Source organism: Pundamilia nyererei, unplaced genomic scaffold (assembly GCF_000239375.1).
Source record: "Pundamilia nyererei isolate P.nyererei 1_Seehausen unplaced genomic scaffold, PunNye1.0 scaffold00149, whole genome shotgun sequence".
Classification (NCBI taxonomy): Eukaryota; Metazoa; Chordata; class Actinopteri; order Cichliformes; family Cichlidae; genus Pundamilia; species Pundamilia nyererei.
Genome location: NW_005187550.1, coordinates 531,880 through 557,430, shown reverse-complemented (window position 1 = coordinate 557,430; position 25,551 = coordinate 531,880). Strand labels below are relative to the sequence as shown.

General features: G+C 40.9%; 2 protein-coding genes across 25 annotated transcripts in view; both read left to right on the top strand.

Moving 5' to 3' along the window:
• The window catches only part of dlg5a (discs, large homolog 5a (Drosophila)), a 38,401-nt gene extending 33,089 nt beyond the window's left edge, over positions 1-5,312 (top strand). For both annotated transcript variants that reach the window (XM_005744757.2, XM_013913768.1), the window contains 8 exons: positions 426-574; positions 1,290-1,460; positions 2,788-2,978; positions 3,064-3,207; positions 3,407-3,534; positions 3,725-3,834; positions 4,315-4,424; positions 4,522-5,312. In XM_005744757.2, coding sequence (XP_005744814.1) covers positions 426-574; positions 1,290-1,460; positions 2,788-2,978; positions 3,064-3,207; positions 3,407-3,534; positions 3,725-3,834; positions 4,315-4,424; positions 4,522-4,625 — 1,107 coding nt within the window. In that variant the 3' untranslated portion in view covers positions 4,626-5,312. The remainder of the gene's footprint in view (positions 1-425; positions 575-1,289; positions 1,461-2,787; positions 2,979-3,063; positions 3,208-3,406; positions 3,535-3,724; positions 3,835-4,314; positions 4,425-4,521) is intronic.
• A 4,852-nt stretch (positions 5,313-10,164) lies between these two features.
• Positions 10,165-25,551, top strand: part of kcnma1a (potassium large conductance calcium-activated channel, subfamily M, alpha member 1a) — a 150,236-nt gene continuing 134,849 nt past the window's right edge. For all 23 annotated transcript variants that reach the window (XM_005744753.1, XM_005744751.1, XM_005744749.1 and 20 more), the window contains exon 1: positions 10,165-11,314. In XM_005744753.1, the coding sequence (XP_005744810.1) occupies positions 11,024-11,314 (291 nt within the window). In that variant the 5' untranslated portion in view covers positions 10,165-11,023. The remainder of the gene's footprint in view (positions 11,315-25,551) is intronic.

Below are 25,551 nucleotides of genomic sequence, written 5' to 3'. Positions count from 1 at the left end.
TGTCTTTGTTTTTCATTGATTTCATTGATCTCGTCTTCATCTGTGTTCTCTCCCACTTGGCAATTTCTCCAGAACATCACAAACTCATACAAGACAATTCCTGCCATTCTCCTGTTTTTTAGCTCTCTGCCACAAAAAGCCTGCAGTTGTGAATTGCCATGCGGCTTTGTCATCAGGCGGCACAGCATCAGTCTGTCCGTCACACTCGCATCCTGTTTGTTTTCTTCCCCCATACATGGCACAAATCAATACTGCGACGCTTTAATACAGCTGAAAGCTCGGAGGAAATCTTGTTTGCTTGTGCACCATTCACATGCCGATGAAATGATTACAGGAGTGTAAACATTCATCAGATTTCGCCCTTTTTATTTTCGTGATGTAACGAGAAATAAGCCTCCCTTTTTTCGCATTCTCCTTTCTTTCAGTACAACTCGGTGAATATGAAGAATAAGACAGCCGAAGAGGTTTATGTTGAGATGTTAAAGCCTGCGGAGACGGTCACATTAAAGGTGCAGCATCGGCCTGATGACTTCAACGTGGTCAAAGATATTTCAGGAGATGGCTTTTACATTAGGTATGTGCTTGTACTTGCCTTAAACATACGGTCACGTAAGAGTTTTGTGATCCAGGTTTCTAAAAAGAGACCGCTAATTTTCCCACAGCAGCCTCATCTCTTTTTCTTCTGCTAAATATAGAACCATCACGAGAGAGCCTTTGGACAAGCTGGACTCTTTCTCATCTAACCAGTTATGTCCCAGATCCACTGTATCACTGCAGCGAAGCTAATCACGCTACAGATTTAGGTTATCTGATCTCAGTACACACCAGATGCAACACCACATCCATTTTAGTTCTCAGTGTTTGCCAGGGCATTAGAGATTCACGGTGTATGAATGGAAAATTAAGTTCTATAATAGTCACTTTTATTGTTGGGTGTCAGTCTGGGCGTTGTTGCCGCAGCTGCTGCAGTCACTTGTCATATAGGCAAGTGGGCTTGTGATGTCATCTGCAGTAAATATACTCAGCTTCTGTGGCTGTCATAGACGGGCTGCTCGGGAGTGACTTACAAACCTCCAGTATGAGGAAAGCAAGGCTTATATTGAAAATGAAATGGACACTTTCTTTCTTTTGCTCATGTGTTACTGATTCTTCGTTTTGTTCTCTTCACACTTATCTTGTGTGATTCCTCACCTCCTTTCTCACTTTATCAACTTCATGCTCCTCTGCTCCTTTCGTTCTGCTCCGTTCTTCATAACTCCCCATCTATCTTTGTCTCTTCCTCCCACCAGAGCACTTTACGACAGGGTGGGGGAGGCCGAGGGGGACCTCAGTTTTAAGAAGGATGACATCCTGTACGTGGATGAGTCTTTACCAAAGGGCATCTTTGGGACCTGGATGGCCTGGCAGCTAGATGAGAACGCGCAGCAGATCCAGAGGGGGCAGATCCCCAGCAAGTACATGTGGGTGGAAACTGCAAATACACAATATATTTCTATCATCACCATTCATAAACAATTTGTACATCACCATTCATATTTACATTGCTGTCGTCACATTTACAGTTGTTGTGAGTACAATATTGACAGTTTTCCTTTTTTCTTCAATAATAATAATAAAAATCTAAAGAAAAAATAAATGAAGGGAAGGAAAAATGCACACACATATTTAAAATCGAACACACTTTACTATTAATGCCTCGCTGTTGTTTAAAAAAATAAAAATAGGTCTTCATCTCCAGAAAAATGATGTCGTTCATTCCATCAGATTTCCCAAATTCTATCCAACCACATATGTTGGAAGGTCGAGCTTCAAGCATCTAATTGCAATGCATTTAATTTAGTTGCTGCTGTCAGTGGTAATTATAACAGATATTTATACTCAGGAATTAACCCGGGACCTTGGGCTCTTTTGCGTGATTTTGGTGAAATACCATCTTGAGAACTTTGTGTGGCCATCAAATTAGGTCAAGAACAAATATGTGTAGAGAGCTTCATAGAATAGGTTTCTATGGCTGAGCAGCTGCATCTAAGCATTACATCACCAAGCGCAATGCAAAGTGTTGGATGCAGTGGATTACAGCACGCTGCCACTGGAACCCAACAGAACTTCTTTAGTATGAATTAAGGTGGAGACTGCAAACCAGCCTTCTCGTCCAACATCAGTGTCTGACCTCACAAATGTGCTCCTGGAAGAACAGTTAAAAACTCCCATAAAAGCTTCTGAGCCTTGTGTTACAGCTGCAGAGAGTGGCCCAACATCATATTAAGTCCTATGGATTAAGAATGGATGTCACTCGAGTTCATATGTGTGTAAAAGCAGAGGAGTGAATAGTTTTGGCAATGTAGCGTGTATGTGGGCAAATTTTTGCCATCACTTCTATTGTTCTGAAAAATCAGATTATAACCTTCCATTTGAATTCTCCATGAATCTGAGCTTGTTTTTTCCCATTTCTTACACATATTTTTAAGCTTGTAGCAGCTGTGACCATTATCCCTGCCATGCTGCTGCAATTTAGGAAGCACATTTAAAATCACTTACATTTTTTTTTTAAATTGCACTGCAAGATCTTATTTTTGTCGTACTGCAGAGGTGTGGTGCTAAACAATATGCTTCTAGTTTGTCTTGGCATTAGGAACATTAGTCAATAACATTTAAATTCTGATTAAAGGTGATCCTGTTTTGGAAACCAACTCCTCAACTGCAGTCTAATATCTACAATAGGAATCCAAACTGACCTTTGGTTTGGATTCTCTTACATTAAATCTTTGTTTTGTGTCTGTTGTGTAGGATGGACCAAGAGTTTTACCGCAGACACAGCGTGACGGAAATGAAGGAAGACTCTAGTAAGACTCTTTCTGCAGCAGCCCGCAGATCCTTTTTCAGGAGGAAACAGAAACACAAACGCAGCAGCTCCAAAGACAGCAAAGAGATGGTGGCTTTGGACACCATCAGCACAGACTCCATCCCCTTCCTTGATGGTGCGATCAAAGGCTTAGATGTGTTGTTGTAGTAGTGGTAGTTGAACAGCATTTTTGATTGGCCTGCTTGTCCTGTTTTATTCAGACTGTGTGAGCTTGGCATACCAGCGAGTCCAGAAGGTGGAGTGCACCTCTCCCCGACCAGTACTCATCCTCGGGCCTCTCACAGACCCTGTCAAGGAGATGCTGGTGAAAGAATCCCCCGGAAAGTTCTGCAGATGTGTACTGGGTAAGGTGATGTCGTGCAGATGTTTCAGACCTGTAAATCTGGAGAATGAATACCTCATGTACATCAGTGAACTGCAACTAACGTTTTAGGAGGAAAGCTTTAGGGTGTAATTTAGCAAGCATTTAGTTTCTCATTTCAGTGTTTACTTTCTTTCATAGCAGGAATCTTCACTCTCGTACTTTTTCTGTCTCGTTTGCAGAGGTGATGAAGGCGTCCCAGCAAGCCATCGAGCGGGGCGTCAAAGATTGCCTCTTCATCGACTACAAGCGCAGGAGTGGACATTTTGATGTGACCACGGTTGCTTCTATAAAAGAAATAACAGATAAGGTATTATTCTGTGCTTTTCTTTCTCTTCAGATTTTATCGGACAAGATGAAACGACTGTCTGCATTTGGTCAAGATAAGCTATCACAGCTGTGGCTCTTTGATCTCTGACAGTGGACAATAAAAGGCAAGATCGCTGATGGTGAAAACGGTCGTCGATGATTACCGTTATTTTTATGTCTTTTTGATGCAGGGCTGTCACTGTTTGCTCGACATCGCCCCGCACGCCATTGAGAGGCTCCACAGTGTTCACATTTATCCAATTGTTGTCTTTGTCCGCTACAAAAACGCCAAGCAGATCAAGTAAGTATCAACCTGTTTTATAACAAATTTGGACAGCATGACTTGGGGATGTCCCGGTATTTTTGTGTGTGTCTGTGTGGCTGATGGATGGATGGATGGATAAATGGAGCAGGATAAGCCTTCACACTCTCTATCCTACCATGAACCCTTTGGCGCATCTGTAAAAGCACCACGCTCCAACACACACTTGCATAATCCGAAACAGCTGGTGAAACATCCTGGCTCCCGCCCCCCCAAGTTGAAGTGCTGTATGCCTTTTATCACTTAATATCTGTAGGTGTTTGTTGGACATTGTTGTTGTATTTTTAAAATTGGGACTTTAATACCTGAAAGTGTCAGTTTGTATTAAATGTTTTGAGTTATCAAAAGCTTAATTGGACACAATGGAAGAGTAGAAAAGATGGTTTTGTACACTTTTCCACGAATACGTGTTTGCCCCCTTCCTGATTTTTTTTTTTTTTTTTTTTTTTTCCCTCACAGGGAACAGAAAGATCCGATTTATCTGCGAGACAAAGTGTCTCAAAAACATTCCAAGGAGCAATTTGAAAGTGCACAGAAGATAGAACAAGAATACAGCAAATTCTTCACAGGTATGTATTCAGTCAAGTTATCTTAAAAAAAAAAAAACAACAACCCACAAACAGAAAAAAAACGCTTGGCTTTAATAAAGTATTTTTGTCTTTTCAGGTATTGTCCAAGGCGGCACCCTCCCGTACATTTGCACTCAGATCATGACTATAGTTGATCAAGAACAAAGTAAAGTCCTGTGGACTCCACTCGGCTGCCCCTAGAGGAGACGAGCAGCTATTACAGCAAGCTTCGGCTTTCATCCCCATTCCCCGCACACTAATTAACCCTTTCACACTACACCATTAGGTACACTACATAGAGCTAGTTGTGTAAATTATTGCTATATTTTTTTTAATGTTGTCTTTTGTTATGATTCCTAATCAGAACCTCGTTTATTTTGTGATGTACTCGGGAGCAGGTTAGTAGCACTGGATATCAACATTAGAGTTCTTTCAGTCTTCCCTAAGGGTTTGTGGTGGTGTATTTGTGATGCTGCAATGTAAGCGTCCGTTTACTGTCAAAAGACGAGTCTGACTATTGGTGTTCAATATTTGCTTGAATGCGTGTGCCCCGCCCCCATGTACGCAAACCTCCTTACTAATGAAGTTCAGCCACCTCTGACCCGCCCGTGTACCAGATGACATTTGTGGTTTCCCTGAAATTATGCACCCATTTGATGATGACTGACAACTAATTGTATTGTGTGTGTGTGTATGTGTGTGCGTGTGAGTTTGAGTGTGGAGAGGGGGGAAAAAAGCAACATTGAGACTGTTGTACACAATTGTAATGACAATTTCAAATGAGTTGAATCACATTGATACTATGCTATAGAAATGTAATGCCAGGATCAGACATCACATTCGCGTGGTGTTTCATCACAAAACAGGAAAAAAAGAAGGAAAAAAAAAGAAAAGAAGTATCAAACCTCTTGAAGTATGTAGCTGTGGTCTTACTGAGCCCATCTCAGCAGTGATGGCCATCAAAACTCTAAACACATTGATGTTTGCTCTATGCATTGTGTTTCTGTAGTAGCTGGGTGTGTGGACAGCTTACGGGCCTTTCGGAAGTGCCTTCGGAGAAAAGGCCTGATCTGAAACCAGCCCTTGATCACTTAGCCAGAAAGCTGAGGATTTTTTTCTTCTTCTTTTCTTTCTTTCTTTCTTTTGTTTCTCTGAGTTTCTAATCTGGATCCGATGTATCATTTCACCCGTGGTGGACTAGATGATTCAGAGGCTGATTTGAGACCAGTACTATGTAGAGCGCATGACAATGGCGAGGTTTGGAGGGTAGGTCGAAGCGGCGACCAACGGGTCAATTCCTCAGAATGCACTCCAGGGCTAGACAGACCACTGTGTAACTATCATTCTCTCTTTAACATATATTTAACAACACTATAGAGTATACCTTATACAGTATGCAGATACAGAAAAAAAACAAGCAAAAATATATATATAAGTATATATATATATAAATATATAGTACATGTATTTTCACTAGGTCATATGCCTAGGAACGTCTGGCAGTCAAGTCACGTCTTAGCAGGTATTAGCATGTGTTTTTCTTTTTTAATGTTTCTTTTTAAAGACTTTTTTTTTTCTCTCTGTGGTTCGTTGCCAGTCACTTACGTACTCATTCAGAGACACTATGAAGCAAAATTTGCAGGGTAATGTCTTATTGGAGTTTCCTCTGATCCGTTTAAATGTTACTGACTTTTCATTGTTATTTAATTTTTTTTTTTGTTATTCAAGAAGCAAAAAATATTGACTACAGATATTCTGCCCTTCCATCACACCATATCCTGTATCTTGTTGTGCCAAAATCCACTAAGTCAACTTTATCCTTTATTTCTGTTTTGCACTTGTTTTTTCTGTGAACCTTAAACATGTCACTGTTCTTAGGTTTCCAGCAGATTATGAATAGGTACTCTAATTTTTGTTGTGGCTAATTCATGTTTTTATGTATCACATCAGTTCCTTACATTTCATTGATGGCCTTTTTATTCGTAATTAGGGGGAAAGGATCACTTCTTATTTGAAATATTAAAAAGGGATCTACTCTTGCACAGTTTTTCGAACAAAACAAAAAGGTCCACGTGTTTGACTATTGGGCTAAAGGAGTAAACAGAAGCAAACTGTAATGTTACTATTTTTATGAGTAGGTAGCGTATGTTTAGAGAGCAGGACACAACGTGAAGTGGTTGTACTTGTAGAGAAAGAGTGTAGATGCCAGGTACTGATTGAATTTTTCTTTTATTAAAAAGAATGTGATTTGTATGTTAAGACATTAACATGAGAATAAAGCTCATTTTCTGTATCACAACATGGGCTCATTGAGTCTTTTTTTTTTTTTTTGGTTAAATGACTATTTATGTTTGGGAAGTATCAAAGAAAATCTGTTGGTACAACATGTACGATTTTCAGCATGCTTCTCAGTCTCATCTTCATGTTTTGGATCATGGTTTAAAGGAGAGCTGAGAGCAAATGCGCCACTAAAAATGCAGCCATGTCCTACAGAGATGTTTAAAGACAAAAGGGATCTTGTTTTACTGAAATTAGCAGATGAAATGGTTTCAGAGATGAGAAAAGGCAATTGGAAAATATCTGCCTGGAACTTAAGAAAAGTATACAATTCAGCGTCATTTCAGTGGCGTAAAAGCAGCAGTATGAGCAGCATGAGACAAGTCATGCAAATTGGTTTGATCCAAGTCATTTGTAAAGGCAGCTCCATTATATCCACCAATATTTTTTTTTCTCCTAAATTTGAGAAACTGGTTGTTTATCAAATACAGAAACATGAGGCACTTAATACGACTACCTGATTAAAACGGTTCAGAGATCTTTAGAGCTACATCAGACTTCTAGGCTACTTTTTTGACACAATCCAATGGGATTTGTGTCTCCCTGGGATCAAACTGTGGATCTTTTGTGAATGTGTAAATCACTACACGATGAATCAAACTGCTAAAAGTGATTTTTCTTAGATTACTACAAAGATCTCACCTTCTTTTGGACATAAGTGTGTTACATCATAATTTGGAGCGCTGATATTTGTATAGAATTGAACTTTATCACTGGGTATATTATGAACACCAGCTAGTATAAAATAATATTATTTATTGTAATTAGCATTGTGTTACACTGTTAAGCCCAGTGTTGCCATCTGATTGTGACTGACCCGTGTAATCTTGATGTTTATGCTGGCCAATCTGGCACTGAATTCTTACATTCTACCAGCATCTTTTCTTTCATGTTGGATTTTTAAAAAATCAATCAGATTTCCATTAAAGACAAGTACCAAGACTTCACTATCATTTCTTTAACACAAACAAGAGTTTTGCTTGGAAAACAAGGTGTTCCTTACAAAAATGAACAAATAGTCCAGATCTATATAAGATATGAGAATCATGTTCCATGCAGCTGGAATTCTGCAGCTACTGTAGTCTGATACCTCTGAGCTCTTCATCCGGGTTCATGTGGCCCTCTAACCAATAATATCACAGCGAGTGACCACCCTACAGCTGCCTGTTGGATTCCTTGAGGCAAGAGAGCGCCCAGTGTCTCAAAAACATCCAGCACTGATTCTGCATAATCAGCAATATAATTTTCCTGGGGATTAATAAAGTATTCTGATTCTGATATCAGGCCATGTGCTGTAGTTGTACAATGGTGAGAATAAACATGGCAGTGAAAATGCTCTCCGGAGAATGTTGTTCGAGATGTTGGCCTCAAATTACTCCCTAAATCTGATAGACTTTTATGTGCAGCTCTACTATGCGGTGCCCAAGATCTTTATGTCCTCCAAGTCTCCTCGTGCCTGTTTTAGAAAGGAGTATGGTCTCCAACCTTCCTGTTGGGGTGTCTGTTTCAAGACAGCTGCTGACAGCTCAACTGAACACGATAAGTCTGAAGTCTGACAGCGAAGGATCTTTGTAGTCCGCACTGGTGATCCGTGGCCTTTCCAGGCTCACGTCACATCTCGTTGTTGAAGTGAGATGGCATGTTTTACACTCGGTGGGACAGATTTGTTCGATTGGCCGTCTTTTGGTTCTCCGGCATGTTGACTTCAGCATCTCCAAAATGTCCTGCAGATTACCACCTGACTGCTTTAAAGCCAATCCCATCGTCTGTCCACCTCGTCATCCTTGAGTGAAAGTTCTGCTGGCCCACAGGAACCACTCACCTAACAGCTGGCCTTTCATCAGGAAAGACCAGTTGAAGCTCCCTCTAACAGTATAACCCTCAGCACTATTTATTATGGGACATGTGCTATGGGTGCTTTCTTTTTTTTCATGAGATTTGACAACCAGGTATTATAAAATGAGCATTAATACATATTTTCATCTGAAGGCATTTGAAATCTTATTAAAAGTTATTATCATTTCACCAGTCTACCCTGAGTTCAAGCAACATTTTTGCTTCCTGGCAGTGCATCATGATGGCAGACCTAATGTGGGGCAGCATCATTTGCCTTTAATGGGACAGTTCACTGTTTTACCAGCAGGAGGACGACTTCAGAGCTGTGGATTAATGCCTGTACTTGAACAGTTGTGTCCCAGGCTGAGGACTTGCTGATCAAATCTTGCTTGAATAAAGGTGTGCTTTAACATTTGTCCTGTCTGATTCTCACCAAACTTGGTGTAAATAAAGGAAGGAAATAGGAAATCACAAGATTAAGAAAAAACAACAACAACAAAAAAACTTGGAGGTTGCTACTCTTTTTCTTTTACTCTTATTAAATATGTGAACCAAAGGTGGGTAAAGTGTTGTTCTGCAAGGCGCTTCTGCAGACAGTCATAACTCTGCAGTGCTGTCATTTACAGACAGCTTTGTCTTCAGTGTTTTACACCAGTTTAACAGATTTGTAGCATTTAAAGGTGCTTTTGTTTTTGAAACACTGATATTTCCAGTTTACCACACGTCTTCTTCACATGCATCGGCATGTTTACCTTTTCAAACAATCTGTGCTTGACATTAGGTCTCATACCACCAGGCTTCATGGGATTTGTATGGTGAAACTCATTCCCTAAAACGACTGGCTTAGAGCAACACTTGTTAATATTCCTTTCCTTGATCTTTGCTAATCCGGGCATTGCAATCATCGCAGTCCAGAAGAAACCTTTGGCTGAGCTGTCAGCTAAAGTTAAGTATTATGAAAGACATTTTGATGGGACTTCATTGCAAACGATCTCTAAGAAGTCTGGAGCCTTGTGACACAGGTGGCTGTGTGCACCTGCCTGTCTGCTGCTCATTAGAGGGGTCAGTGGTTATTCAGGGCCCTAAGCCAGCTGTATCCACATATCCTTTGCTCTGGCTGGTTACTTGAGGGCAGCCATAAACTACTGCTAGTCATAGCTTGCCGTCATCACCAATCCACACCTGTTTTTGACCCAATATGTGAGCTAAAAGCCTAAGCATATTACAGTAACTGGGAGGGGCATTTATCCTGTGGCCCAAGTTCAGTTTTTTAAATGGGAACCATGCATAGATGAAAATCCACAGACTCAGTAATTGAAAAAGGAGCACTATCCTTAATGAACACTCATTACAATAATATCCATACAGGCTGTTTTATGCTGCCTTGTATAAGAACCCAGTGGGGATGGGGTGGGAGTGGTTAGCGGTTTTTTTTTATGTTAATCAGGATACTGAAGTTTGTGGCTGATCAACACAGTCCCTTTGTTAAAATCCCTGCTTGTTTTGCGACGTGCGTCACTGGCGTGCAATAAAGACGCAAAGGCGCAACTGTAGCCCACTTCTTCTTTATACGTCCGAGCAGCGGACTCCGGTCGGTACTTGGAATAAACGGTATTTCTGCCCTCTGTCCGTCTTTATTATTAGCGCTTCGCTCCGCCCTCCTACCTGTAAATCTCCCCGCTCTCCTCTGGAGCGGATCTGACAGGCGCTCTCAGCTGGCCGCTCCGTGCCAGGGCTGCAGGGGACCGAATGGAGACAGCGATAACCACCCGAGCGCCAGCCCTTTTACGCAGAATTGACAACGAAAACGCCCGCAAGAAAACAGTCTTGTTCTCTGCAGTGACAGCTACACACCTCTAGAATTAAATTAGATTCATGTGCACTTTCTCCCCAGCTTTTCCAACCTTTTTTTTTCTTTTCCAGTCCTCTCACATTCGATTGACGCTTCAAGAAAATGAAATCGATTCTCCGCCTGTGAATCGACAGGATACCTGAATGGAAGACGGCTAGAGGTCGACTCGCTGAGATTGGGCTGCAACAATTTTCCCCGGCGCTGTGTTTACATTAACCGAAATATCAGTGGCAGCCTCGACGGCTGCAAACGATGCCGTCTCTGCCATGGCATATTGCGTGAAAGAGCCAGAGAACCCCCTTGGAAGGAGAAGCGCCTAAGACTCGTCATTATTGCGGATTTAAATGCCTCTCGCCAAAGGCCACCGACCCGCTGTTTTGGATAGGTTCGCGTGTGCCGTGTCTCCTTCTGTCACGAACAAACAATTCACAGGCTTGTGAAAAACAGAAAGAGACTTTATCGGGTGGGTTAACATAATCTACAGCAAAGAGGGAGATTTGTTTTTATTTTTCCCAAGCAATATGGCTGGTGAGTGGGGCTGGGGACGCTGGCACAGGCTCTCCAAGGCTCCTAAATGCTAGCTGAGGCAGATGGCACGGTTCCCCATGGAAGCGACAGCTCTATGAGGACAAGCAATATCAATAATAACATAAATCCGGACTCTTCGATCTTAATATCGAGGATGGCAGACGTTGTCATCCCGTACTCGTCCGAGGTGCCCTGCGACAATAATGGCCAGCGCATGTGGTGGGCATTCCTCGCCTCCTCCATGGTGACGTTTTTTGGGGGTCTCTTCATCATTCTGCTATGGAGGACCCTCAAATATCTGTGGACTGTTTGCTGTCACTGCAACATTAAACACAAGGTATGTCTGCTGGCCCATCAACAGTCTTTCTTTCTGAATTTGCTCGTACATAATCACTGATGCACATGCTATACACATCCTTGTGTATTTCTATGGCACTGACCTGACTTCTTGTTCTATAATGGCTTTCATAACGCAAGCTGCATTTCCCTTGGCTGAATCTGATGGTTTCCTTTTTATGTACATCTTCTGCACACCCCGGAGTGCTGTGCCGATTGAAGCGCCTTTAGAATGAATTCAGCATGATTGTTATTGTCCTTTGGCTGTTTACTACCTCCCACTCCTGAATGAAGGGGGTGATGTTGCATGACAGCTATGGGTGGGATGAGAGGAGAGCAGTTCCTTCATTTTATTTAGCTTTAGCAAAACACAAAAGTATCCTCATGCCATGTCAGCTGCTAAGTTCTCAGGTGAAAGTGTGGATTTCACATGGCATGCACTAGTTTTATGTAACCACGCATATGATCCTGCACTCCTAATGAAGTCCACTGGGACTTCTCATGGACATTAAGATTGAGATAGCGTGCCCTCTTCAATTTTGGATCCTTTCCCCCCTGCATTTATCCTCCTAAATGTTTACACTAGGTGTTTATGCTGCACATCAAATATTTTCGTGGCATGATGAAGGTAACCTGTCTGCAGGACTAATATAGAAACGGTATAATAAGGGTGACTGCCCATTACTTTGCTGGGGGTAGATGAATCATGGCTGATTCACATTTGTATTAAAGGCAGCTTCATACGTGACTCACACACTTGTGTATAGTCCAAGTGGTCCCCTGAACAGAGGGGTGTTTTAAAAGTAATTCGCAGAGTGTGCAAAACACAGCTTACAGTGTTTTATTTTACGATGCTTACTTGCCATGGGAGATATGTTAATATTAATCCAAAGAACAAATACAAGAAAGCAAGTGCAGTCATGCTGCCGATCTGTCTTCAGCGGTTTTATAGAATTTGGGGGGAAAGAGGATGTTTTTGTGTTGATAGACAGAAAGAACAGAGAGTGAGAGTGATATCCTTTGTCCTTGATATTCAAATGAATGACCCTTCTCACTCCCACTGCTCTGCTATCATGTGTTTTTGGTGGACTTGACCCTTTCCTGCCTGTATCTCTTTCTTATAAGTACTGGTATAAAATGGGACATAAAGAGCTGCACCCTTAAATTCAATTAATGTTTATTTATTTTTTTTAAATATAGAGCCAAATCACAATCACAATACTGTTGGGTTTCTATTTATTTGGAAGCAAATTCCAATAATCAAATGTCTGATGAGCAAGGGCTTTACGGGGGTGGGAAGGAAGAACTCCCTTTTAACAGGAAGATCTCACTTGTGGAACCAGGCTCAGGAAGAGAAAAGTGTGTTTTACTCCTATCTGCTCTAAGGGAGAGAGAGGACAAAAATGTAATGATATGCGTCAGTGGTAAATAAATCAATGCTCAGTGTCTCACAGGAGTTGGAACCTATTACAGCATATCTATAGGATGTCTCAAAGACAACTGATCCAGCCTTAAATATGTGCTTTATCAAAAAGGAAAGTTTTAATCCTAATCTTAAAAGGTGTCTGTCTCCCAAGTCCAAACTTGGAGCTGGTTCCGCAGAAGAGGGACCTGAAAGCTGACGGCTCTACCTCCCATTCTACTTTAGGAATCACAAGCAAGCCAGCAGTCTGAGAGCGGTGTGCTCCATTAGGATAATATACTGCTATGAGGTCTTTAAAATATGATGGGGTCTGATTCTTAAAAATTTTGTATGTGGAGAGAAGGAGTTTAAATTTGATTCTGCATTTAACAGGGAGCCAATGGAGAGAAGTCAATATGTGGAAAAATATGCTCTCTTTGTAGTTGCTGTCAGTACTCTAACGACAGTGCTTTGGATTAACTGAAGGCTTTTCAGGCAATTTTTAGAATAATCTGATAATAGTGAATAACAGTGGTTTACCTTAGAAGTAACAAATGCATGAAATAGGTTTTCAGCATCACCTCAAGACAGGATATTTCTAATTTTAGAGCTATTGTGATGGTGAAAGGAAGCATTTTTAAATATTTGTTTAATGTGAACATTGAATAACATATTCTGATCAAAAATGACTCAGATTCCTCACACTGTTACTGGAGGTTACTGCCATCCACGATACGTGAAACGCCATGTTTCTAAGATGTTTAGTTCCAAATATAATAACCAGTTATGTCTGACTTGAGAAGACAATTGGAGCTCATCCAGATGTTTGTCTTTAAGACATACCTGTTGTTTAACAGGTGTTAAAACAACTGGCTTTATAGAGAAATAAATAAAGCAGTGTTTTATAATTTAAATAGTATTGGTCCCAGTACAGAACCCTGTGGAACTCCATGACTAACTTTTTGTTTTTTACATAAACAAATTGCTGTCTACCAGATAGATATGATTCAAACCATTATAGTGTAGTTCCTCTAATACCTATAATGCATTCTAGTCTCTGTATTAAAATGATATGATCAGCTGTATTGAATCCTACACTGAGGTTTAGCAACACGAGCATAGAGATGAGTTCACTGTCAAAGGCAATCAGATCATTTCTAACCTTCACTAGTGCTGTTTCTATGCTACCATGTACTTTAAATCTTGACTGAAACTCTTCAAATATGCCATTCCTCTGCAAATAATCTGTTTACTGTTTCCACTCTTTCAAGGATTTTAGAAATAAGAGGAAGATTGTAGAATGTTCTATAGTTAGCTGAGACGGTTTAATTACAGCCACCTTGAAAGCCTGTGGTTCGTATCCTGTTAATAGAAATACATTTTCTACACCAGTATTAGCTGTCAAGGATTCTGTCATTTAGTTGTGCTCATGGATCCTGGTGTAAGAAATGGCATCAAACCATATGTCTTCCTTCATACTTCTCACCATCCCGCTGAGAAAGTGATGAAAACAAACCATGCAAATATAATTAGGTATCCATCTTGTGACTGTTAGTCGGTATCTGTTTGCATCTTATATCTTGCAAATGAGGAGAAATGGCAAAAAATGAGAGCGTGTATCTTAGTTAGTGCTCGTACTTTCCCTTTGTTTTTGTGTTGCTGTGTGTGGAAGGCAGAGTCATCCCGTTAGGTGACTTTGATAGGCTTGACACTTTGCTGCTGAGGGAAAAGGCTTGTTAGGGGTATTAAGAAGGGGAAACTGGATCTGTGTTCAGCTGACTAGTGCAGCAGGCTAAGTTGGCATGTGTCAGAAACAGGACGCATAGCTGGCGTGGTGGCGGTGGTCAGCTTTCTGTGGCGGTACTGGGAACCTGGAATCACGGGCAAGGAAACAGAGGTGGAAACTCTGAGAGAGACACAGGAGGAAATGGAAACGGGGGGTTTGAGGGTGACGAAGGGTTTTAGAGGGGGTGTTGTGTTACATACCTTGTGTAGTGTCCTTGTGTGCTCTGCTGTTGATACACAGCTGTATCCTAACTCTTCTCTGTCAGGCTTATAAGATAGAAGTGAAAGATCAAAGGATTGTATGGAAGAAGGAAAAAGATGAGAAGATGTAGCGAAGTAAAACGTCAAGTGTAGTATTTTGGATTTTTGGAATTGGGGCCATTTCAAGTCTGCAAACCTGCGCTGTGCTGTTCTTAAAACGGCAAAGCTGATAGATGCACCTAAGAGTGGTTGGAAAAATGATCAAAACTCCGTAAACAAGCGATGTTTACAGCATTACCTCTGCCTCTCTAAAACAAGGCAATACGCTTGTATTCCACACTACAGAACAATACTTTATAGGTCTGGTTCTTCCTCCTAGATGGACTGAAAAAAAAAAAAAGCCCAACATAAGATAATAATAATTAAAAAAAGCTATTGATGTTTCTGGCATTGTGCTGTAATGGCTATATTTATGGAATCATTTATCTGCCAGGCATTTCAGATTGCCCAAATGCCATTTTTAAACCACATATTTACTACATTTCTAATTTGATTTGCTTCAAGTTATCCTGTAAAGAGCCGTTCTCTCGCTGCCTGGGTGAGCTTGATTATTCAATTCCCTTTTTACAGTAAAGACTTCACACAGTCTAAATAAGGGGTTTCCTAAGAAGGGAAAGTCTCACTCAAGAAAATTATAATGAATATGTATGACTGAGGGGAAATGTAAGCATGCCCACTCAGAGGTACTGAAGTGGAGGACACTAAGGCCACGCTGACAGGCTTGTTAATATATAAGGCTGCTCTTTATTTTCCTCATGTAGAGTCCTGGACCGTTTTTTGTGGTGTGATGCTTCAATGCGGTATGGTTATCTAATGGTCTAGTTATCTACTCTGCATCATGCCACCTCCAGGAGTTCTTATATGACGCCTGTGTTATTTTGAATGTGTGAGGAGGAGGAGGCGTATAGAGGCTTTGCATTTGTGGCACCACTTTCTATTCAAGCATGAATGGCGCCATTGTCCTCTGTAGAAAGTGGCTCAGTGAAAACTCTGAGAAATCCTCGATCAGGTCTGTTCTACGGGTGAGAAGCAAATAAAATTATTCGAATGAAGTTTATGAAATAATCAAAATATTTATCGATTGATTTTGTGGTTATGGGCATAAATTTTCTTTTCTTTGAACAATTGTTGCTTCAGTCTGAGGGCAGGTTCCAAATGTGTCTCTTTTTATTTACGATCATAGTGTACTCTTTCCAGCTCCAGCAACCTAGGTCTGCATTTAAGAGGCAGGACATGGGGGCAGTGTAAGTCATTCGCCATTCTTTTACAGAGTACAGTTTAAAACCCCATCTGTGACTAATGCATTTTGCACTTTGTTTGCTATTATTTTAACACTCGGGTTGTGTTTTTATTTGCTGCTTGGATAGATTTAAGTGTAAGGGTGCACAGTGAGGCTCTAAATCGACCTGGTCACACTTTGAAAATAACTGTGTTTGCCTTAAAGTCCAGATACCAAATGCTTCAAAGCTCTTTTTTGTAGATTGTCTCCATGACCTCTGCAGGAGTCTCGTAACCATACAAGTGCAGACACAAAGCATATGCTGTCACTGTTGGTCTGTTTACACAATCAGAACATTTAAAATTTTTAAAAATCTTTTCCCATGAGGTCAACTTTACTGTTAAACTGCTACTTCATTTACACAAGACTCCACAGATGTTCAGAAGAAACCTGGCGTTTGACTTTGAGATGTAGAAACAGGCTTCTGTTACAATGCGGTTTCACATCAGCTACACACCGGTATGAACTGACAGTACACAGCTGCTGTACGAGCAACAAAAGAGTGAACTGTCACGTACTTCAGTCCAAGCACCACACCACCCATTGTATCTCTGTGTTTTGATGAGACATATACACCAAATGAGGCTAAAAAAAATACACCTCCCACCTCACCTCAGTACAACAGCTGATGCAGCTACCTTCAGCCTCCCCCTCATCCCCCTAAGGTGCAACATGCAGAGTTTTATGTTCACTTTAGAGCCAACAGCCATCAGGACTGTGCAATTGTTTCTGTCTAAACAGCCCAACGAGAACAGCGATGGAGCTGTGCTCCTCGCTCTGCATGTACACTCGACTCTGTATTTGCTTTGCTGTATCCAAATCTGATATATTTGCATGCTTTTTTTGTCCTGGGTCTACACTCTATATTTGTCTTTGTAGTAATGATGACAAATATTATACACTATTGTTTACTCATTAAATTACACAGCAAATATAGCTGTTTTACATTTGCGGTCTGACACATAAAATTTGTTTGACCCTCTCCGTCACCAGTGTTACATTTTTCTCTATAAATATAAATTCTGCTTTATGTGATACGGCATTTGTTGCTCATTTTTACATTACCGTGCAAAAATCTTGAGTCACCTGCTATTTCTTTAAATTTTGTCAAATTTTCTTGCAAAATCTTTCATATGTAATGCTGCTATTTTAAAGGTTGTCCCAATTATAGGAAATTGTAATACTGATGAATTACGTGTTGAAGTTAAATACTGTGCAAGTGTTGGGTTCAGCCCTAATTTATATATATTTTTATATTTTGTTTTCAAGGAGCAGTTCTTCAGACTTTCTGAAGCGCTTTCAAAGTTTGGACATTGGCTGCTTTTTCAGTCATCTTTAGTCCACTCGATGTACCTGGCCATCTTCAGAGGAATGTATTTTTTCATTTGTTAAGCCTCTTAATACTGACCTCTGAATCGTTCACACATAAAACAACGCACCGATGGACCAGTGTTGTCTACACATAACAGACGACTTTGTAAAAAACCAAATGCAAATCTTTTCATGCATTTTGTAACTAGCACACTGTAACACAAACACTTTAGTTGAACCTTAAAAAAGCCAAAGATAAAACAGTTTGCGAGGCATAAAATAGCATTTTTCTTTCCACTTATTTTTAAACCAACAAGATGATTCCCAAAGAGATGCTATGTGCTATTACCCAAAACTTGGCATATGTTGGCATGGTGTGCAGTGTGTCCTTGAAAAAAGTGAGGAAACTAGATAAGTGGAGGACAAAAAAGTATTGTCAATGACAATGATTGGCAATGACTTTATTTTTCAGAATCACAATAAAAGTGCTCCACTGTGTGTTTTTTCTATCAGTCATGGATTGGCCTCCCCAGGGTCCAGACTTCAACATTATTGAAGCAGTGTAGGACCATTTTGAGAGAGAAAGGAGCAAAAGGTAGCCAACAACAGCCAAAGAAGAGCTGTGAAGAAGCCTGAAGAACTATTCCTGAAAACTACTTAGGGAAGCTTTCTTGTAATTTCTTTAAGAGTTTAGACCAGGGGTGGGCAATCTCAGTCCACGAGGGCTGGTGTCCCTGCAGGTTTTAGATCTCACCTTGGGTCAACACACCTGAATCACACGATTAGTTCGTTACCAGGCCTCTGGAGAACTTCAGGACATGTTGAGGAGCTAATTTAGCCATTTAAATCAGCTGTGTTGGTTCGAGGACACATCTAAAACCTGCAAGGACACCGGCCCTCGTGGACTGAGATTGCCCATCCCTGGTTTAGACTGTATTGTAGTAAAAAGGTGGTCATAGCATATATTGATTTTCAAGCTCATAAGAATTGCCCAAACAGTTTATGCCTCATATACCGCATTGTACTTCCATGTATGTTTACATGTTTCAATAAATAACTGCACCACTTTCCTAGCAAATTGTAATGAATGGCTCAAGACTCTTGTACAGGACTGTACAATGATTCAAATTTTAGCCTATTGTAGTTTCTTTTTTTTAATTCCTTGATATCAAAATCCTAACCTTCAGCAGGAGTAATAAATTAAAATAATTACATTTAATTTAAAATAGCCCATTTATCGTTGAAACCTTGAATTAAGCATGTGCTGTTTCTGATGTTTGCAACAGACAAGTGTCAACAGGGCAATCACAAGGCTATTAAAGGTTTGTTTTCCTCAATGGGAGTTTGATGTGTTGGCCAGACTGTGCTTGTGCATTTTCACTAATAAAGTTAAGGTTGAGAACGTATTTGGTCCTGAGGCTCCATCTTCTCTGACCCGTGTCAGTGTGTGGTTTAAGTTTTCGTGGTAAAAACATGATCAGAGTCTTAATAACTAACACTTGGTTGTTTAACGGTGGAACGGCAAATCTGTATTGTTTAAATCTGCTTTCAAACTGCGAGGAGAAATCAATCCAATGAGCCTCTCTAATGAAATATGGCAACCCTGGTGGATTTTAAATCATCCCAATGCATTTTCCATAATTGAAGATTGTTATTGATTTTTATGCACTAAGGCTTAGCTTTCATTCTAAGGAATTGATGAAAGATGAGTCCGAACCCCACCTCAGTGTTTCCGTGTCTTTGGCAACATTTCCCCGTATCGCAAGGAAAAAAATATTCCACGGTAGAGGAAATGAGGTGCGCTGGTGCACTCTTCGGTGCGCCTTTAAGCAGAATAGATTGTTGAGGTGCCTGCAGAGAGGAACTGTTGTGAGCCTGTGTATCCCTTGCTCTTGGCAACAGACCAGCTGCATTTTGCCAGAACAGCATAGTGCACACACCCTGCCATCAGCTGTCGCTCTCACTAACCCCGGCCTAACTTGGCCCAACTTGGTCCCCTTCAACCCAAAGCTTATGAAAATCCAGAACTAATTGAAAAAATACATGAAAAAAACAAACCCTTTCCTAAAGAGCTGTATATCTGCACACATGCACAAGTGCACTGAAGGCATGCGTGTAGGTGGACTATGTTCTTGTGGCAAGTAGCTGAATTGCACGCGTCTTGTCATGTGTTGTTGACACTTGCGGGAGAGAGAGCATGCCTCACAGCTGTCCCAGGGCAGAGCGTGACCAGTTTCCACTCCAGCTCACATGCCTATTCCCAGCCCTTCTTTTCATAATCATTAGCTGGCTACTTATTTAATTTGAATTCTTTGTTCAGTCTATAAGAAGTCAGAAAAATGCTTCAAATTGGCAATATTTTCCAGAGCAAGGATGACCTCTTCAAAAAAATATCCAGTCAGCTATGTTAAGAAGGAAAGCAGAAATTTTCCTTCATAGCTCACTTAAAACCCATTAATCTATTTTTAAGCTCCAGCCAAAAAGAAAAAGACATAAGCTGTGTGGAGTTTAGTAAAAATGTCTCACAATTTTAATGTGCTTTTAGATTCTGAGCAGATGGAGAAATAGATGTTGTACTTGAGCAGCACACACTAGATTTAACAAGCTTTTACAAACTGGCTATGTTCGGTATCACTGATTAACCTTCTTTTCTCATACTCCTCTAATGTGGAACATGTGACTCATGAGTTATTATCTAGTGAAGATCCTCCCTGGGCCTGAAATGATGGCCATCTAGGGACAACTGTAGTTTGCCACAGGGATATATGTTAATCCACAGACAAGAAGTGGCCATATATCAGGCTGGACTATGTATATCATGGGATAGACAGAGGTCCCCCGCCCCCCTACACCCAGGGCCGCCACTATGCTACCCTGCTGTCAGGCTGTTATGTCTTCTTTGGCCAGTCTCTGAACTATTAAAAGGACATCCGTGCCCCAGGAAGCATTCAAAGGTGAAAGGTTAGAGGGGCAATGCGTACCTGGCTCCACAAGGGCGAAGAGCATTGGGATGATATTTCTAACATTTTCAAAGTGTGTGCGATACTGTCTTAAGCCACCTTATCCTCCTCCAGTCAAACTGGCAGTGGAAACGCATTTGCATATATCTCTGCTGGTTGAGACCTAAGCTGGCATGGGAGGCCTGCAGGAGGGAGATAGCTAGCTAGTACCTGGCTGTCCTGCTGGTTTACAGCTTATGGTTTCTAGTGTTTAACGACTTCTCTTTTTCAGCTGTAGTCAAACGGCTCAATGTCAGAGTTTGCATTGGTTGGGTCTGCACGACCTATAGTCAAGTCGTAGAAGTCAACGTTTAAAGCTTTTTTTATGCCTGACAATTTTTCACCTGAAAGGTTGAGCTGGTTTTTATATTTGGACGTTCATAGAGGGATAGCGGCATGTAATCATCCCTCTTGCAGCATGTATTGGATTTAGTTTTTCTTTTATAGCTTAATTTAAAAAGTCACTTACATGTTTGTATGTTTCTTAGCAGTGGTAAAAAAGGAACTGTCTCAGAATGTTTTTGACTGTTTAAACTATGAAATATACTCGGATGTTCTATGTTTGCCATACAGAGCTATTAAAGTACTAGAAACAGCCTAACCTTGCATGTCGTTGCATGGAATCACAGCAGCCAGACAGACCAGCACATTCACCGCCATGGGACTCGCATTTTCTGGTGCTGATTATCAGGCAGAGCCAGCCATTTCCTAGCCTCCCCCTCATCTTCGTTCCACTCCCCTTAGCCCACCACCCACCTCGGATATCAACAATGCCAGTGGTGCACTGACACATGGACATCAAAACATGGTTAACGTTATAATTGGTGCTTTGAGCTGTGAGCGGTGATGCACAGAGAGCGATAGAGAGAGGGAGTGTGTAGAGGACATGGCAGTGACCTTCACAGATCCCAGCAGGCGGTGATTCTGCTTTAGAGATCCAATCTTTCTCTTTCGCTCTCTCTTGCTCTCTCTCTTAGCAACAGAAATGACTCTGTGAGGCCGAATCTGTGGGTGAGCACAGAAGCAAAACTTCCATTTTCTGAGAAGGTTGGTAAAGTGTTAGGATTACTCGTCTCCACCACCACCACCACCACAGCCGCTGCCCTCAGCAACCAGTCTCGATTAACCTCCTAGGTAGCCAGGCTAATATGCTAATTGTTTTTCTCCTTGCAGGCTAACAGCAGGATCAGGTTTCTCTGCCTTCATAGCCAGCATGCTACATTGCTTAGCTTGCCCCTCATATGGCAGCAACCCAGTCCGTTTCTATTAGTAAACAGAAGCGTAGACGCGGATTAAAGGGAATATTATTGAAGGGTGAATGCAAACATGAATGACAGCAAAGGGCAGCCTAGTAGCTGAACCTTGTTCAGGCAAAGTATGCAGGTCTGCTTCACAATGATTTTACCTCTTGACTTCTTCTGACATTTTCCAGAGTGGCTGCGCAGAATGAATAGCCCAGCTGTCAATTACAGTGTTGCTTGATGCTTGCAGAAGTGAAATCCCAGAAGGTCTTGTCTCACTCAGGTTCCGTCTGTTGCCCAGCGTTGCTCTGAATGCTGTGAAATGTATCTAGACATGAACCAAGCGATGCAGACCAATTTCAGAGTGACATGAGCTTTGAAAGATGATGCCTGTAGTGTTGAGCTCCACATGACAGCATGTGTAGACATGATGTACAGATGATGCGCAGAGTGCATGGCTTCGCTGCTGCTCTCATTAAAGATGGATGATAATTCAGAGTTGCCATACTTCTCCCTGACAGCCTCTGCTATTGAGATTAAGCAGCATTGTATATGATGATTGTTAGTCATCTGTTAGCTTTTAATCTGCATTAAGCAGTGTGTTTTCTATCAATTAAAGCCATTTTAAACGTGGATCGGTTTAAACTTTAATGACACAAAATGCATACACTATATCTCCTGCTGTAAGGTGCCTTAAACGCTGACGCCCATACACAGAGTTGTATATCTCTAATAGGTGTCTCCTCTGAAGCTGCTGGTTAGGGCGTCAGCGTCAGATGTAATGCCTCACTCTTTACTCCCATCGTTTTACACAGACTTGGAAAAGCTGCTTGGAGGTATACATTATACATTATGCATATGTGTGACATTGTGGATGAGTCTGTACAAAGTGTTTTATGTGTTGGCAGGGCCAGTTTTCTTTAGGAAACAGTATGGTACTTACAGTTAAAGAAATGTGGCTCTGCTGTAATTATTGACACTCCGCTTGTTCGCTGCTGGCGGGGGCTGGCGGTTCGATCCTTCTGTCTACAATTTGAAGTGTCCTTGGGGAAGATGCAGAGTACTAAGTTGCTCTCAGTGGGCAAACCAGCAACTTGAAATATTATTTGTTGATGAGGAGAAGCAAATGACTAGATACATGCCTTGTACAGAAAGTGCTGTTGATCATTCACAATAGATTCTGAAAGGCAGGCTGTACATTCACCACCATGGGACAGATCCAGCCATTTCCTGGCCTCCCCGTTAATCATATGTAGGTATGATAAGTAATACATCTATGATTTTCATTTTTATTTAACTATTTATTTCACAAGATAGAGTAATGACATGCAAAAACTGCTTCACTGGGATTCGAACCATGGACTTTCTTAGAGTATTAGAGGCCATGTTGTACATGCACTATCAAGTTGGCTATGGCATTGCCAAAGTTGTAAATTAGTAGTGCTACCACAATATTTTTCTCGTTATTAGCATCATTTAGAATGAACATCCTGAATCTTTAGGGGCCGTTTGTGGTCTGTTCTGAAATTTCTATTTCAGTTATGATGTTGTCCACGGGAGCAGCGGGGACTAGTTTTAATATTCAGACTACGTAATTCTATCAGTGTTGCTCATCTAAGACATGACATCCATTGGCCACAGTGACACACTGCAATTGTGCTCCATCTCTGTTGTGTGTTGACAGGGCTTATTATGCATGATCGTTACCGGTCTCAGTTATTTTACACAAGTAGAGACTTTCAGCACCATGGAGAGCGCAGGAAGGGAGCATGAGCGAGGCTTCTCGTGCTCATACATTCCTGACGGTGTCAGTGCTGGTGAGCACTTAAAAAGTAGCTGTTAGACATTTTTGTGTCTTTTGTTTAAATAATCAAGAACCTTGTTGTTTTGTAATATAAAAATAGAGCTGGGGAAGATGGATGAGCTGACTTTAAATGATCACTTAGCCTTAAATGATGTCTAGAAAAGATACAGAAGTAAATTTTCTCATCTTTCAGTTTGATCAAGTTTCCCTTTTCACACTTTTTTGTTTTTTGTTTTTTTAGTGCTAATGAAAATTTTAACTTAATTTAGACTGATAACATGTTATGAGCTCTCGGTTGTCTATGGAGCAACTCTCTGTTGCTCACTGCTCTTTACTAAAGAATGAAGTTGGAAAGCTCATGGCCCAAAAGCAGGTTTAATTGGTTCCACAGAAACTAACAAGGGGTGTGAATAGGTTGTTAATATAGGAGTGATGGCCTCTCCATCACACTGCATATCAGTGCACGTGAATAACTGATCATACGTAAGTGAGCATCTGTTTCTGTAAAAGTAGATGTTGTGAGTTTGCCGGTCTGAAGAATTTAGGTGTGTGTTAATGTACGCAATCTTCTCAGGAGTGGATGTCCCAGGAAATTCAGCCCAAGGTCAGACCATGGAATGCTCCATCTCAGCTGCATCTCAGACGCTACAGCCGTTTCTCTCTAAAGAACACGGTGGGGGAGGGATGATGATTTGAGCTTGTTTGCAGGCACAGGACCTGGGCACTTTGCAGTCATTCAATCGACCATGAACTCCTCTTCATAGCAAAGTATTCCAGAGTCAAACGTGAGGCCATCAAGAGAAGAATCAAAGCGCAATGGGCCAGTCAAAGACCAGACCTGAACTACAATGAAATTCTGTGGTGGGCGGGACAGAGCTGTGCATAAACAATTGTGTGCAAACTTTAATGAATTGATGTGAAGTGTTTTAGAAGATTGAGCTAATTCTTTTTTTTTTTTTTTTTTTTTTTTTTTGTACAACACGAGACTGAAAGTCATAAAGAAATGACTTAAAGCTGTTGCTGCTAAAGGTGGTTCTACAAGCTACCGAGTCATGGGTTGTACTCAGTGTCTCACAGTAATGCACACAGTACTCAGTATTCAAACATTTAGTTAGTTAAACAACTGGTGTGCAACTGGTTAACATTTAAAGTACGGTTCTTCATGCATTGCACAACTAGTTTGTTATTGTGCCTTAAAACATCACAGCATTCACATGTTTTTAAAGCTAAAATTAGGTGTATAAGAGCAAAATGATAAGAGAAGAGGTCCAAATTTCTGCAAGCCGTTAGCCGCAGGGATAATGCTATTCTTAGACGCTTACCAGCTAAAAAATTTAAAGTTCATGAAAGTGGGGCTAAAGAAAAGGGGTTATTCCCCTGGGAGCATTTCGTCAGCAAATTTCATGGCAATCTGCTTATTAGATTATGCATATTAGATTGCATTATGTGCAAAGCTGACATTTTAGCCTGAGGGTGCCACTGGGAGGAAGCTCACAAATGTTCAGAATCGACACGGTTCATTCTTTGGGGAACAAAAATGCACTCAGTGAATGTCAAGGATCTCCAAACGGTTGTGCAACCGCAGTGTCTAGCCTGCAGAAATCAAGAAGCAGAAATATTAAGGTTGATATGATGCAGTTAGTTTTAGAGTTGTTTAAAAAAATGGATGGAAGGTTCTCAAATTTCATTTTTTATTAAGGTGCACCTTAATTCATAGGTGCTCTGTGGTGAATACACGAAGCACAGATGGTGCTAACAGCATTTCTGAATTATTTTGGCTGATCTTAGTCTCTGTTGGAAATATCTCTACTGACACGTCTTGTTGATGATCAGTCAATGTATTTTGTATAACAATGCTCGATAAGCTTATTTCAGCTGATAATTTTGATTATACCAAATACCATTCTGGCGCTTGACACTTTGTCTACAGAAATGTTAATATTTCATCATTATAACTGTTTATTGTTTGTTTTTTCATCTAGAAGGAACATCACTGCATTGCTTCGAGTTAACTAGAATCTTTTGCTCCTTGAATAAACCAGTAAACGATTGTTTATTGGTTCTTTTATTCATTATCTATAATCTGCAAAATGTTTCAGGCTATTCCACTTATTGCAGCATGCTGACATTTATTGGTTGCTTGTAAACAAGGGGGG